At 29.4% G+C, this 16,788-nt stretch overlaps 3 protein-coding genes across 3 annotated transcripts; all 3 read right to left on the bottom strand.

The window, feature by feature from the left end:
* Positions 1 to 2,752: 2,752 nt before the first annotated feature.
* LOC8283106 (A-agglutinin anchorage subunit) lies at positions 2,753 to 3,606 on the bottom strand. Its single transcript, XM_002530419.4, has one exon. It carries the CDS (start codon positions 3,482 to 3,484, stop codon positions 2,900 to 2,902), a length of 585 nt encoding a protein of 194 aa, XP_002530465.1. The 5' UTR covers positions 3,485 to 3,606; the 3' UTR covers positions 2,753 to 2,899.
* Positions 3,607 to 11,906: 8,300 nt separating this feature from the next.
* LOC8283105 (peroxidase 5) lies at positions 11,907 to 13,201 on the bottom strand. Its single transcript, XM_002530418.4, has 2 exons — positions 12,976 to 13,201; positions 11,907 to 12,866 (listed from the first exon to the last, which is right to left on the bottom strand). Exons 1-2 carry the CDS (start codon positions 13,186 to 13,188, stop codon positions 12,090 to 12,092), a joined length of 990 nt encoding a protein of 329 aa, XP_002530464.3. The 5' UTR covers positions 13,189 to 13,201; the 3' UTR covers positions 11,907 to 12,089.
* Positions 13,202 to 14,343: 1,142 nt separating this feature from the next.
* LOC8283104 (peroxidase 5) lies at positions 14,344 to 15,853 on the bottom strand. The gene is made up of 2 exons (XM_048377668.1): positions 15,547 to 15,853; positions 14,344 to 15,410 (listed from the first exon to the last, which is right to left on the bottom strand). The coding sequence occupies exons 1-2, from the start codon at positions 15,763 to 15,765 to the stop codon at positions 14,646 to 14,648; spliced, it is 984 nt and encodes a 327-aa protein (XP_048233625.1). The 5' UTR covers positions 15,766 to 15,853; the 3' UTR covers positions 14,344 to 14,645.
* Positions 15,854 to 16,788: the final 935 nt, after the last annotated feature.

A 16,788-nucleotide genomic window follows, 5' to 3' on the forward strand; every position in this document is an offset into this window, starting at 1 on the left:
TTTATAGATCATCCGAACATTGTAAAAAGTAGACATCAATATCATGAGATTTAGGGGTTGGGACTTCCAAGACTGTGATTTATATTTTTTCAGTATTTTGGAATTTTTTTGGGCTGATAATGCAGTTATCGGTGTAAGAATTATTTTGTAGTGCAGTCAATAATTTCAATCTCAAAAAACTTATTAAGATTAATAGGAAAAAACCATGGTGATATAATTATTTATTTGCAACATAAGTGCGGGTTCAGAAAATACTGATCATACATTCATCAATGGTGTAGTGATTTCGACAATCACAAGCCTCATACTTAATTGGCATGTTGAATTCCTATTTGGGTATCTTTAGCTAAAGTTAAGAGGTGGAAAAAAAGATAAAAGAAAATTCTCTAATAAATATTGGTGGGTAATGAGAGCTTGGATTCTTAAAGCACATGTCAGCCATTTTTTTCTAGAATAAAAGAATATCATTAGAATAATTTAATACAAATCTTTACTAAAAAGAATTGCTTAAAAGAAAATATAATCAAACAAAATTTCATAAAATTATTTTTTAAAAGAATGTAATCAATATATCATACGATCTAATAAATATTAATTTAGATTTTAATTCTAACTCAAGTGACAAGAGTGTTTGCTATTGAAAGTGAGAGATCTCGAGTTTGAGTCCTCTCATCTGAACTAAATAAATTTTTATTTTTAAATTATTGTATAGTCCATAGCAATGTTGGCCTTCTTATAAATAAAAATAAAAATAAAAATTTTAATTCACTCTAATATTTAAATTTAGAATTATATGGATTGCACATGTCAGGATGTCAGCAATGCTAGGATACTAAGCACAATTATATGCCCTAAGGTTGAAAAATATATAGAAACTGGGACATGCTAACAGAATTGCATTTATATGTTTCCCCTCCAGAAACAATGGTGCCTAGATTGCCCATCTCGCAATATATGCCTTTTCTTTCTGTTATCTATAATTATTTTCTTGTTCTGAGTGCAACAGCAATTTTTTCTTTAACTCCAATTATTTGATGCAAATTATTCTAGACTATTCTCTCTGCCAATGGTTCGTGGTACACATTATGATAATCTTTTGTTCTTTTTCATGTTAGTCCATAAATAAATCAAGAAAAAACAAAAACTGTTATTATTAGATTAATTTTTCAACAGTAGATGTTTGAGTTGTAGCATGTCAGCATTTTAAATATTCCTTTTCATTTGAAAATGAGTTCAAAATAACCTAAAAGAAAAAAAAAAGACTATTCTCAATCAGTTTTTATAATTAATTAATTAATTTGAATTGAATTGGTACTTTTAATTTAATAATTTCAGTACTAATTGAGTTATATCCGGTTAATTATTACTATCAATTTAAGTAGTAAAGCAAATAATAATAAACATTGCATTGCGAGTTAGATATAGTAATTGGTAAGCTCAATTGTCAAAAAGGGGACATAGAGATGAAGCAACAAAATTACAAAGACATTGTAGAAACAATATATTGGGACAAATATGAACGGTTGTAAAGCAGCTGGAGTTTATCCATACCCAACAATTTTGGGCAGTTTTAATTAATTGAAAGGGCCTTATCAAGTTTACATTGGACTTCCCAAAGTAATTTCTCAAAATCTGGACGCTTCTGAATTGTCCTAACCCAATTTTTGCAGGGCGGCATGCAGTGCTGCTCTTTTCTTCTCTTTTACAGAATATTTGGTTTTTGTTTTTTCATTCACTAGCAATATATGGTTTTAGGCATAATTGATACTTTTAAGAATTTTAAACCATCTAAGACATAATCTATTTGATATTATTACTCTTGTAGAAATTGAAAAAGTCTTGATTTCTAGTGCAATCATAACTTTTTTTTAAGAAAAGAAATCAAATATAGTGTTAATATACTAATTTTTACAAGGCACCTTGTGATACTATTCTTTGGCTGTCTCTCAATAGTTATAAGTAAAATAGTCTTCTACATAAATAAAAAGATGGCTAAAAGGTAAATTTAGCTTCTGAGTTTTTCTAATGATTTGATTAATCTCAATCCGTCTGTAAACAACATTTGATGGAGGTGAAATTTTATCACATCCAAGTTCCTGGAAACTGAGAGTTCAACTTTCTATATTCTGACAATCCAAACACATTTTGGGACGAACTGCAATTCACTAGTAACTTTAGCCAGAGTGCCATTTGCGCATATGCTAATTGTGGGGGAGCAAAGACTTCTCTGTCGCGGCTCCCTACAGCTTCAGCGTTACCGCTGAAGGTTGTTGGAATTTTAGGGAGAAATAGAAAGACATCAAACAAACCAAACAAATTTAAAGCTGGCATTTATTTGCTCACACAACCTGTAAATTCCATAGACGCTCTAGTGTATTTCTTAATTACCATCACTTATTTAGGAATATTAATAAGATTATATTAAAATTCATGGTACGCAAATAGCAAGTCAGTTTTCTGAAACAGACTTGATACAACGAATTTGAGGACAAGACAAGATCCTCCCCACCACAGTCGGATCACTCTGCACAACTGGCTATCTATCTATAGATAGTAATTAAAAAAATAAAATAAAAAACAAAATATAACACCACCGCTAGCATCTGTTTGGCAAGTAAGATCCGTTCTCTGCATGCGATAGGACTTGCTATTATTATTTCATCTCACGACAGAATTTGATTTGGTTAAGTTCTTTCGTAGTGAAATCGAAATAGAAAAAAAAAAAAAAAAAGAAGAATGTAAAAGTCTAACATATTGCTAGCAAAGTAAGGTGCAAATTTAATTGATCATCACAAAAAATCTAATTTACATCATTACTCTCCAATCTTTACAAAATTTCTCAATCTATCGCTACAATTAAATCCGATGGAAATAATAGTTTCAAGAATTACAAAACCTTTTAGCTAGTAGACATAACAGAAAGCCGGCTAGGTCTCGGCTCAAAAGCGGCGCAACGACGAAGTTGATGTGATGAAGGCCTAATCAAAGCCGAGAGTGCTCTCTTAACTAACTCTCCTTCAACACCTCCGATTCTCACTAGCGAATTAGTCATCGCCGATCGTCTAAAATTCAATCTACTACTCGAATGCTGATACGACGCCGTTGGCGTACTACTATTATTCCTCGCCGTCATTGCTCTGTGAAAAGCGCACCGGAAAGAACCTGGATGATTAGTAGGAGAACAAGCACAGGTTCTTTTTTTATTGGACGATACCGCATTGCTGCTATTTGACGTTTGCCGTTTTATTGAAATTGAACGGTTTGGCGAGATAGGACGATGATCGGTCATAGAGAACCGCGACGGTTGACTGTTTCTGTTGTACATATTCAAAGGCGTGGGAGAGGTCGAGCGTGCGAACAACGTCGAGGATGAGGAAGAGCGTGATGTGAAACTTGACGTTGTTGATGATGCGAAAGCGGACGTTGACGTCGATGATAACGCCGGCGGCGGTGTACGGCAAGATTTGGCTCTTGAAGTAGGCATTGTTGGTATGATACTGAAGAACAAGAAAGGACTGTTTTAGACTTTATTTTGTTTAGAGAAAAAGAGAAAAAGAAAGAAAAGCGGCGTGTGAGAGGCGAATTGGGCAAACCTAGAGAGAAGCAAGACGGGTATTTATAAGGAGGGATTGGGGGTTGGGCAGATTGTAAATAAGTAGCGGTTTGGAAGGTAATTTTTGTTAGTAGTTTGGGCGTTAAAAAACCGTTTTATTATGTGGTGCCGTTGGTTAAGGTTTCCTTTTCAGGCTCTGTCCTTGAGAAGCTGTGGGCTGTCTACTTTGAAGATTTTTTGTTACCAAGCAAGAAAAATATGTACATATAATTTATACTTTCTTTTAATTGTGTTTGTTGGCTAGGCTTTGAACAACCATCATTCTTACGTTTATTTTAATTTAATTTAATTTTGATTTAATTTATATTATAGATCAAACATGAATATAGATATGTTTATAGTTTGAATAAATAATGAAATCCGTATATAATAATTGGTATTACTTTTTCTTATTTATAAAAAATTTAACGGATTGTGACTATATAATATGAGATAACCATCTTCTTATATTAACCATAAAAGTGAAATTTCACCTAATATAAAAATGAAGACTTGAATTCAAAAATTATATTTTTTAAGAGCAATTGAATCTGCATGTGACGATTGGTATTGCTTTTATCTTTTTATACATAATTTTACTGTTCATGAAAAATAATTAATTTGCTTTTATAATTTTAATTTTTATTTAATATATAATATTTATCTATCGTCACATTAAATTTTAGTCATGAATATTTTAAAAAATAAATTTAAATGAATGTATAAATATTAATAATTATCAAATTAATTTATATATATTATTTTTAAAATATTCTTAAGAATATAATAAAATTTAAAATAAAAATAAATCTTTAAAAATGTACTTGTCCCATAATTAGAGAAGAAGCTTTCAATTTGTCGGGAGCTTCAATTTAATGAAATATTTCACTTAAATTTGGTGTTTCTATTTATATACTAAATTGGTAAATAATTGATAAATATTTATAAGTATATGTTAATTATTTAATATTAAAAATAAAAATTATATATATATATTATATAGTATATAACAATTTAATAATACTAATAAATATATATATATATATATAAATATATTTTTGTGAGACCTAATTTTTTTTTATCTATACTTAATTTTTGACACATAATTTTTGTTTTGATATGTATATTTATTTATTTTGATATATATATCTATATTTGATATATGAGATTTAAGTTTATGCGTAATTTTATAATTTTATTAATTAATAAATTATATTTCTAATTAAATACCGCTTATAATTTTAAAAATAATATTAATTATAATTTAATATTTTATTAATTAATAAATAATTTATTTAATCAGATAATGATGTTTCTATCTTAAAAAAATAAGATGGCTGAATATTGATGTGTTATTTTCTTTTTTCTTTTTTGACTGAAAAAAATTACCGACTCATTCTAAAATCTAAAACACATCGTTTTGGTTGTGTTAAGCCCTTTTCCCCAATTGCTCGAATGTTACAGTTCCATTTTTCATCTTCTACCTCACTTATTCTTTATCTTGTTCATTCAAATGCTTGGATTCTTCCGTTGAGTTTGCTTTTCTCTTTGTTTAATTCAATAGAAGAATTGGGTCATGGGTGGATGACAATGGAGACAGAAGTTCTCATTTATCTTGGGAATTGACACAATATCCACGAAACCAGCAAGATAGGTTTTATCCGTCCTAACCTTCACATCAACAAGGACATGTCGTTGCACCAGAATGGCAATAACTTCACGATATGTGAGAGCATATTTCAGCCTCTTACGCACGATAAGGAATAAGACATATTCCCTAGACTTGTGAAGTCTAGATGATGGTTTTGGTGCAAATGCGCCACCCAATTTTTCAATTTGGAGCATTAAGTCCCTTCAAGTGCTTCTTCAACCCTCTTGCCATTTTGTGCTCTACAACCTCTATTTGGCTGTCTAGAAAGAGAAGTAAAATAGAAATCTTTATGTAGCTAAGAAAGTAGGGCATCATATGAGTTTGTTAGGCTACAATGAAATTGGAAGAGATTATAGCTGAGAAAAAATGGTTAAAAGATGAAAAATTTGGCTTAAGGAATACTTATTGGCTCTCTGCTCTTTTATTGTAGCAGCAACGACATGAAGTGAGGCCAAAGCAGGTGCTAAACCATAAAAGTGCTCTTCAGTTTGGAGAAACCAGCAAGCAGGGATCGCAACGGTATGATAGCCGCCCGTTTAATGCTATGACAATCCGAACTCAAACCCGTATAAATTATAATTATTTGAACTTGTCACATATCCATTTAAAAAGTTACTCTTCTTAGGATTACTATGCAAACCATCCGAACCCTTTATTTATGAGTATTTAAAGGATAGCGGATACTTTATCCGTTAAAATCTGTTATATAGATATTCGGGTAATTAAGTAGTCTCGGTTTACTGAACCATTTTATAATAAAAAATAAATAAAAATTATAAAACATAAATTAATTAAATCTAAATATTCAATATTAAATATTTGATATATTAATATAAATTAAACATAAATTTAATAATATTTAAAATAATATTATAAATAATAAAATGTAATATTTATTACAATTTGTACATCTTTCAACTCCATATTCAAAGTACAATTGGATACTAAGTGTAATTGAAGCATTTTCATTACTTCCGGAAATTTGAAAATGTGTACAACTATCTTCAAGTTCAAGAGTACTATTCGTATTTAACATGTTACAATCTAAAAAAAAAACAAAAGTACAGTTAATAAATTGGATTTAAATATATCTCATATATTTAGCAAACATCAATGCACTTAACATTACAAATTGCTAATTTATTTCTAACACTTTAAGATTCAATACACTTAATATTTATCGAACATCAATACACTTAATATTCAATTTTAATAAAGATCATATTTACTGGTATATATCTTATTGTTGTAATATGGTTAGAATTAAAATTTAAAATTTAAAATTTAAAATTTAAAATTTAAATTAAATTTAAAGTTAAAATTTAATTATACTACATATAACAATATGATATAAGATTCTTTTATATCATATTAATTAGTTAAAAGATATAAAATTAATTAAGATTATTTAATAAACATGATTGATGTCATACTAGCACTACATAATAATAAGTTAATAACGCTAACATATTAAGTTGAATATTATAATAATTGTTTAACATAATCTAGTACAACACTATAATGATTGATGAAATAGTGTTGATTTTATTAAAAGAAATGAATAAAAAAAATTATATTATATATATATAATATATATTATGTATATATATATATGTATGTGTATATGTATATATTTGCGTATGTATATGTATATGTTAATGTGTAAATATATAAATATATATACATAAGAATGAATTGATACGAATAAGAATGAATTTGGGAATTTGACATTAATGAAGGGTAATTCAGTTATCACAAGATAAGGATACAAAACAATCGGCTATGGCATGCAGCTTAATATTATGGCAACCAACGAAAAGATATCCCAGGTTTTAAGTTTCTATTGGACCACTCCCCCTTCTAAATAATATTATTGCCACTCTCTTTACCGCCTTTGAAAAGTTAAAGCGCTTATAATATTAAAATATAATTAATATATTATTTTTTTTAAGATAGAAACATCATTATCTGATTAAATAAATTATTTATTAATTAATAAAATATTAAATTATAATTAATATTATTTTTAAAATTATAAGCAGTATTTAATTAGAAATATAATTTATTAATTAATAAAATTATAAAATTACGCATAAACTTAAATCTCATATATCAAATATAGATATATATATCAAAATAAATAAATATACATATCAAAACAAAAATTATGTATATATATATATATAATATATTTTTGTGAGACCTAATTTTTTTATCTATACTTAATTTTTGACACATAATTTTTGTCTTGACAAAAAATTAAGCTATAATATTATTTATTTTTTTTATCTATACTTATTCGTATCAATTCATTCTTATGTATATATATTTATATATTTACACATTAACATATACATATACATACGCAAATATATACATATACACATACATATATATATACATAATATATATTATATATATATAATATAATTTTTTATTCATTTCTTTTAATAAAATCAACACTATTTCATCAATCATTATAGTGTTGTACTAGATTATGTTAAACAATTATTATAATATTCAACTTAATATGTTAGCGTTATTAACTTATTATTATGTAGTGCTAGTATGACATCAATCATGTTTATTAAATAATCTTAATTAATTTTATATCTTTTAACTAATTAATATGATATAAAAGAATCTTATATCATATTGTTATATGTAGTATAATTAAATTTTAACTTTAAATTTAATTTAAATTTTAAATTTTAAATTTTAAATTTTAAATTTTAATTCTAACCATATTACAACAATAAGATATATACCAGTAAATATGATCTTTATTAAAATTGAATATTAAGTGTATTGATGTTCGATAAATATTAAGTGTATTGAATCTTAAAGTGTTAGAAATAAATTAGCAATTTGTAATGTTAAGTGCATTGATGTTTGCTAAATATATGAGATATATTTAAATCCAATTTATTAACTGTACTTTTGTTTTTTTTAGATTGTAACATGTTAAATACGAATAGTACTCTTGAACTTGAAGATAGTTGTACACATTTTCAAATTCCGGAAGTAATGAAAATGCTTCAATTACACTTAGTATCCAATTGTACTTTGAATATGGAGTTGAAAGATGTACAAATTGTAATAAATATTACATTTTATTATTTATAATATTATTTTAAATATTATTAAATTTATGTTTAATTTATATTAATATATCAAATATTTAATATTGAATATTTAGATTTGATTAATTTATGTTTTATAATTTTTATTTATTTTTTATTATAAAATGGTTCAGTAAACCGAGACTACTTAATTACCCGAATATCTATATAACAGATTTTAACGGATAAAGTATCCGCTATCCTTTAAATACTCATAAATAAAGGGTTCGGATGGTTTGCATAGTAATCCTAAGAAGAGTAACTTTTTAAATGGATATGTGACAAGTTCAAATAATTATAATTTATACGGGTTTGAGTTCGGATTGTCATAGCATTAAACGGGCGGCTATCATACCGTTGCGATCCCTGCTTGCTGGTTTCTCCAAACTGAAGAGCACTTTTATGGTTTAGCACCTGCTTTGGCCTCACTTCATGTCGTTGCTGCTACAATAAAAGAGCAGAGAGCCAATAAGTATTCCTTAAGCCAAATTTTCCATCTTTTAACCATTTTTTCTCAGCTATAATCTCTTCCAATTTCGTTGTAGCCTAACAAACTCATATGATGCCCTACTTTCTTAGCTACATAAAGATTTCTATTTTACTTCTCTTTCTAGACAGCCAAATAGAGGTTGTAGAGCACAAAATGGCAAGAGGGTTGAAGAAGCACTTGAAGGGACTTAATGCTCCAAATTGAAAAATTGGGTGGCGCATTTGCACCAAAACCATCATCTAGACTTCACAAGTCTAGGGAATATGTCTTATTCCTTATCGTGCGTAAGAGGCTGAAATATGCTCTCACATATCGTGAAGTTATTGCCATTCTGGTGCAACGACATGTCCTTGTTGATGTGAAGGTTAGGACGGATAAAACCTATCTTGCTGGTTTCGTGGATGTTGTGTCAATTCCCAAGATAAATGAGAACTTCTGTCTCCATTGTCATCCACCCATGACCCAATTCTTCTATTGAATTAAACAAAGAGAAAAGCAAACTCAACGGAAGAATCCAAGCATTTGAATGAACAAGATAAAGAATAAGTGAGGTAGAAGATGAAAAATGGAACTGTAACATTCGAGCAATTGGGGAAAAGGGCTTAACACAACCAAAACGATGTGTTTTAGATTTTAGAATGAGTCGGTAATTTTTTTCAGTCAAAAAAGAAAAAAGAAAATAACACATCAATATTCAGCCATCTTATTTTTCACACTGCAGTCGCCGGATTGTAATTTTGGGAAAATATAAAAATAAAAAATTTGATAGAATAAAAATAAAAGTGTAGTTATGAATTTTAAAAAATAAAAAATAAAATTAATTTAATTATTTATCCCAAGTTAAAATTTACATTAACAATGAATAACTGATTAATTTCTTTGATAAACCATCGGTTATTAATATTTTAATATTTTCCGATAACTATTTTTGGATGATAAAGTTTTATCATAAATTAAGGGTAAAAAGATAAAGGAAAATGCAACAAAGTGATAGAAAACAGTAAAGTAGCGCACCCAATATTTGCCTTCAAAAAAGGAAAAAAAGGTCATTCGTGTAATAAAGATCAGAGTCATGAGCCTTTTACTTAACTCTTCAGATTTTGATTTTGCTATCCTTGAAGAAACGAGAGGAAAACGATAAAAGAGAGAATCTAACGACTTCGCACAGGTTTTTGGAACTCTGTACATTGTACAACAAAAACAAAAACAATGCAGCACAAAGAGACACGTGTCGCCACGTGTTGGGTATCTATGAGCCTGATTGATGACTAGGCCCGTCATCTTGTGATTAATGCTTGTGATTTGTTGGTTGTTATGATTAGCTGTATGGTGCTGCTGCCGGCTTAGAATGGTATTGCCCACTCTCAAAACGACAACCCACATGGCACACCATATAACTGTCTGTTTGAATTGCAACGTGCTACGCTCTCAATGATAGAGCCTTTCTCTCTCCTTTTTTTTTTTTTTTTTTTCTGTTAAATTTTTATATTTAGTATTTAATAAAAAAAAAAGAACTTAAAATATAAATTATAATACATACGACAATAAAATAAAATCTCTACGAATGACTTTTTAACAAGGATTTAATAAAACGAGTTCCGTTTGATTAAATTTAAATATAAAATTATTCTTTTCAAGAATTTAATTTTTTTTTATTTTTTTACTGATAATTTATGTTGATTAATTATTCTAATATTTATAAACTATGCTCGATGAAGACTTATAAAATATTCACAAACTTGAGCATCAGAATTGAATTAGTCAATAGCACTTTGGTTGAGTCAAATCTTATTTATATTTTGAATATTTATAATTTTTATGTGAGTGATCTTAAGTTATACATATAATGTTAATTTTAATGTGCATGATGTTGAGTTATACATGCGGTCCATATCAAGACTTGTAAATTTGCACGGAAAGTATTAGGCACTTTTTAAATATATATAGTTTGGTTTTTTTTGGGTCAAGTCTAAGATTCAATTCAATATGATTTACAGAATAATTGTAAATTGTTGGTCAAAGTGATAGTTCATAAAATGCACAGATACATCCATCGAATTAATATAGATGTTTGAAAATTTCAAAGATTTACAGGCAATCTCTAATTAAGAAATCACTGCAAATATTGAGCACTCAATCTCGATCACTTGTATAGTTTTTAGATTAAATTTCTTAGGCACTTTAAGAAATGAAAGGTTTGTATAATACAAGCCACTTCCCATCTATTTAAATGCATAAAAATTTAATTTCTTAACTTAACGGTAATATAAGAATATTTTAAATGTGAGTTTTATAATTCAAATGTTAACTCAAAGAAGAGAATTAATTGTATAAAAAAATATAAAAATTTCTTCTTTATTTTATATTTTTGTATAGTGAGATGCAATTTTTTTTTGGTGTACATATATAGATTTAATTTAGAGCGTGCCGAGCAGAACTCTTATGGATAATAAAGTACTCTTGAATGTGTAACAAAATTGTCAAAACTTTTTTGTTAATATTATGCTAATTTATGCGGGCAATAACACTTAATTGTTCTTGAGATATTAAAGCATTACTATTATTATTATTATTATTATTATTATTGTTATTATTATTAATGTTTTTACTAAAGAGAAAAACAAAAATTGATGCAAGGTTGAAGAAATAAATGTTTTATTTTGATGGGATTAGAATCTTGTCTCTCTATTCAAAAAAACAAAAAGAAAAAAAATCATGACTTTGAGGGCATAAAATAGATTTATTTGGATTAATTAGTTGTTAAATTTAAATAAAATTTATACTATGTTTGGTTGAAATTCAGTGAAGAGTTCATTTTATTTGAGAAGAATATGTGGAATTTATTTAAAATTTTACTTATTTTATTAGAATTTAATTTAATTATAACTAATTTGATACAAATTTGATTATATAAAATTTTAAATTAGTTTATACTTTATTCAAGTATATAAATTTTATATTTGCAAATGAATTTCATAAAATTTATAAATTTCAACCAAACACAATGTAAGTTTGATAATTTATTTATGTCATTAACAATTTTGAACAAAGTTTATGCAGGGACTGAAGTGTTATTTATTTCTACAATTTGAATTGTTAAGGCCACAATTCTTTGGTCATATAAATGAATTTTTTGTAGAAAAGTTATGGAATTTAATAGGCCCATCTTAAAAATATTACATAGTTAAAGAAATGATTTTCAATTGAAAACCTTAATTAAGCTACGAAGTTTAATCAATTCACAACACTACATTGGGTCCTGATTTCACCTTGAGGTCCTGTAAGAACATCAATGGAACCCATGTGCACCATTGCCTTGGCAAACTTGGCAGTCCATGCTGCACCACTCTTTGCATTGTCCAATACCATCTTCTGTGTAAAAGGGCTTTTCATCAATGTCTGATCTGAATTCAACAGTCCACGATCATTTGACAACTGAACGTAGTATTTGTTGTCTAAGCGATTAGGTGTAGGGTCAAGTCCCACAGTCGGATCTACTTTAGCTTCATAAATTGGATTTGGTGGTGGGCACTTAGTCTTCAGAAAAGCTGCATATTTAGGGTCCATGGAAGGATCCTGAGCATGAGTAGCATTGAAAGAGTAGAGACGATTAGAGAATGAAGAACAACGTGAGATGCCAACAGAATGTGCTCCTGATAGTGTCACCAGCTCATCTTCCGACAATCCTTTACGGGAGAAACTGTCTGCTAATTTCTCTGCATTGGAGGAGGGAGGAGGAAGATTTTGTGCTACTTCAGCCATATTGGACACAAGCCCATCCCGACGCCCTGCTGGCACGGCGTAATTTACTCCTCCAAGCTTATAGGAACTGTCGCGAGCTGCGAAGGCAAGAATGTCTGCGCATGATACAGTTTTTGGACATACAGCTTCAAGTTTAGCCTTGGCTTCATCAATCACCTCAAAACCTCGTAAGCTAGGATTGTTAGCAATATGTTCTCTTTCTGATGGATTCCCTGGTGTTGATTGTAGCAGGACAGAAGCATCACAACCCTGTATTTGAAACAGAGAAAGGAAGATTAATCATATATTACTCAGATCAGCAAGAGTAATAATAACAACAAACAACAATCAGAATATACATGATTATGCGAATACATACCCTGACAAAGCAGTCATGAAAATGCATTCTGATTAGACCAGCAGCTAACCCTGGATTGATAGACACAAATTTCTTTACAGTTTTCCTTACGATAGCTTCTGCTGATGGACAAGAAGATTTGTAAAACCCCACTCTAAGGGATGCTGACGACAAAGTAGCCAATGAACAAAACAGCACGAGGACAACGCAAGAGGACATTGTTTCAGAAGACATTTTACCAGAAAAGGAGAAGGATATTTGAGGCGTGTGCTGCTAGTGGATTTTGTGTTAGTATTTATAGGTTGAAATGAAAATGTTTGTAAGGTGAAGTGTAGCTCTAGGATTAATGTGTGTGCAAGTTGAACTTTTCTTATTTTGAACATTCCTGTGCAATTGAATAGGATAATAATATAAATGATTAAGTAGCTATCATTTTCTTTGAGTTAGTGCAACAACAATAACAAAATTGATTATGCATTATTAAAATTCTTTACAAACTTCAAATCTTCAAACTTTTTTATGCTATAATCTTTAGAGAAAATGTCAACATTCTATGTTCTTAGTAACTTGGAAGCTCTAAATTCAAACTCTAAAGACTAGAAAATTTCATGTAATGAGGATTCTGACGGTGATAGTCCCTTCCTAACTACCACATCTATAAGACTAAATACACTGCCAAGGTATAATATATAGGTTTATAGGAAATCTTTCACTTGATGCACTCTTAATTATTTGCTATTATTAGTTTTTATAAGTACCAAAGCAGCAAGACAATTATAGTATAATAACTTATTTTGATAACTAGTATGGGAGCAAATAATCCCTTCTATTGATTTTTATTTTTATTTACAAATATTTAATTAGCTATTATAATACTTTTGTAAGGAAATTTCTTATCTATACTTGATGTATGTCTATACGTATACACCAAACAGATAGATAATTAATATATATTTACTAGTTATAAATAATAGAACATGTGTAAGTCATCTAATACTAAAGTGTTGACACTCATAATATGTGTTAGTCTTATATTTTTTATGGTGTATTTTTTTTTTTTTTTGGAAATTGTGGTATATATTCTAAGTTTAGATAAGAATTTGTAGTAAGTTATCATATTTAATCATTTTACAAGAAAAAATAAATTGGAAGATTCTTACCTAAGCTTGGTATATACACTATATATTACAACTAATAGTAGAGTGACATGTATGTAAGTGATTTACACTTTGATATTGGATGATCGATATATACTCTCCTATTTAATACTAATAATTATGTATTAATCATCTATCTTTTTGGTGTATACTAGGAACATATATCAAGCCTAAGACAATAATTTTCCAACTAAATTATCAAGAGTTAAAAATAAAAACAGACAGTGATAGATTGGGTCCTGAAAAAACAAGGTTTAATTTTATCGGGCCTAAAATATCAACCGGTTAATTAATGTATATATTATACACTTATCAGATTGATCTCCATTCACTCTGAACTTTTACATGTTACATCAGAAAATTTACAGTTGCTTCGATAAATATATATGAGGAAACAAAAGAAAATTCACAAAGGAGAAGGAAAAGAAGTGAAACAACGAATAAAAGAACTGATTTAGAAATGAATGTGAGAAAATTAAGAAAGAAAAAAAGACATTAGCGTCGAACTCTTCTCAGTAGGTACATAGTGAGTGCTTAATTCACCACGTGGCATTGATTCCTGATTTCACCTTGAGTTCCTGTAAGAACATCAAGGGACCCCATATGCACCATTGCCTTTGCGAACTTGGCAGCCCAAGTTGCACCGTTCCTTGCATTGTTCACCACCATCCTTTGTGTGGACGGGCTGTTCATCAGTGTCTGGTCGGAAATCAATAATCCGCGATTCCTGGTCAACTCAACGTAGTATTTGTTGTCCATACGATTAGGAGTAGGATCAAGTGGTACAGTTGGGTCACCATTGTTATTAGGTGGTGGGCACTTAGTCTTTAAGAAAGCTGCGTATCTTGGGTCCATGGAGGGATCTTGAGGATGAGTGGCGTTGAAAGAGTAGAGGCGGCCAGAGAATGAAGAACAATGTGAGATGCCAATAGAGTGTGCTCCTGATAGCGTCACCATCTCATCGGCTGACATTCCTTTACGTGCGAAATTGTCTGCTAATTGCTGTGCATTGAAGAAGAATGGAGGAAGATTTTGTGCTACTTCATCTACATTTGAAACATGTCCATCTCGCCTTCCTGCTGGCACAGCGTAGTTTATCCCTCCAAGCTTGAAGGAACTGTCACGAGCAGCGAATGCAAGAATGTCTGCGCATGATACAGTTTGTGGACAAATGGCTTCAAGTTGGGCTTTAGCTTCATTAATCACTTCGAAACCCCGTAAGCTAGGATTATTTGCTACATGTTCTCTCTCTGATGGATTCCCTGGTGTGGATTCTAGCAGGACAGATGCATCACAACCCTGTATTAGTGCACAAAAAGGAAGAATCAGGTTAGGATAGAAGACGCATATTTAAATTACTGAATGTAAAAATTATTAAACTTATATCAAATAACAGTTAAAAAGAAGCTGATAGGAATTAGTATATTGCACATACCCTGACAAAGCAGTCATGGAAATGCATCCTAATAAGGCCAGCACCTAGCCCTGGATTGCGAGAAACAAATTTGTTGACAGCTTGTCTAACAATAGCTTCTGCTGATGGGCAAGAAGATTGGTAAAAACCAACTGTAAGGGATGCAGATGCCAAAGTAGCCAATGAGCAAAACAAAAGGAAAGCAATGCAAGAATATGACAATATTCTATCAGAAGTCATTGTATTACAGAAAAAGGGAAATGAACTAATGAAAGGGAGTGGAAATGATAGCTAGGCCAGGCGAAGGAGAAGGATATTGGGGTGTGTGTGAAGTGAAGAAAAAGTGGATCGAGCTGTCTGTTTTTATAGGTTGAGAGATTTGTAAAGAAGGCGGAGTTGGTGTACGTACGTCCAAGGGCAAAACGCGTGGGGTTTCTTCAGGAATGAGCACTGCAAGTTGAAGTTTTCCGTCCATTTTTGAACTTTTCTGTACTGCCCCAAGTAGCATTTAATGGATAACTTGTAACGATGATTTGCTTTTCATGCCATGAAGGTTCCAACCATGCGACATGCCCATCTCCTTAAGGTGTATTAGTTGACTAAATCATTTTGACAAATGATACGGTTGACTCCAAACCCAAAAGAAACCAAAAGGAAATAAACAAACAAACTTATACTGAACACATCTTAGAAAGCCATGTTTGACCCTTCCCATGTGTATGGCAAAACATGCCCTAAGATTCTATTCTTTAACAGTGTGATTAGTTAAGACTTATTAAACCTAAGGTAAATTCTGTTTAAAACAAAGTAACCATACTTTATTTTAATCCACTAATAATAATTTATATATATTTTTTTTATAAAAATTTAGTAATATGTAATTACTGGTTACCAATTAAAATAAAATTTGCTAAAATAACATAAGATAGTTTTAAAAATTTATATACCTTTAAAATATATGAAAAATTAGCTTAACTTGTGATCATTTTTTGTAATTCAACAATAAATTTTACGATTACGAAAATATTTAATATTTTTCATAAATTTATCAATTTTTTCGTAAATCATTAAGTTTCGCAAAAGTTATCATTTTTTCATAATATTTTTTATTTTTTCGCAACTAGTTTCACTTATGAAATATCAGTGCAATTTGCGAAAAAAATATGAAGATGATTATTATTTTTCGTAATTTAGCAACATATTTCAAGATCACGAAAAATCTAACATTTTGCATAAATTTGCTAATTTTTTCATAAATCATTA

The sequence above is a fragment of the Ricinus communis genome, chromosome 8 (assembly GCF_019578655.1).
Source record: "Ricinus communis isolate WT05 ecotype wild-type chromosome 8, ASM1957865v1, whole genome shotgun sequence".
In the NCBI taxonomy this organism is placed as follows: Eukaryota; Viridiplantae; Streptophyta; class Magnoliopsida; order Malpighiales; family Euphorbiaceae; genus Ricinus; species Ricinus communis.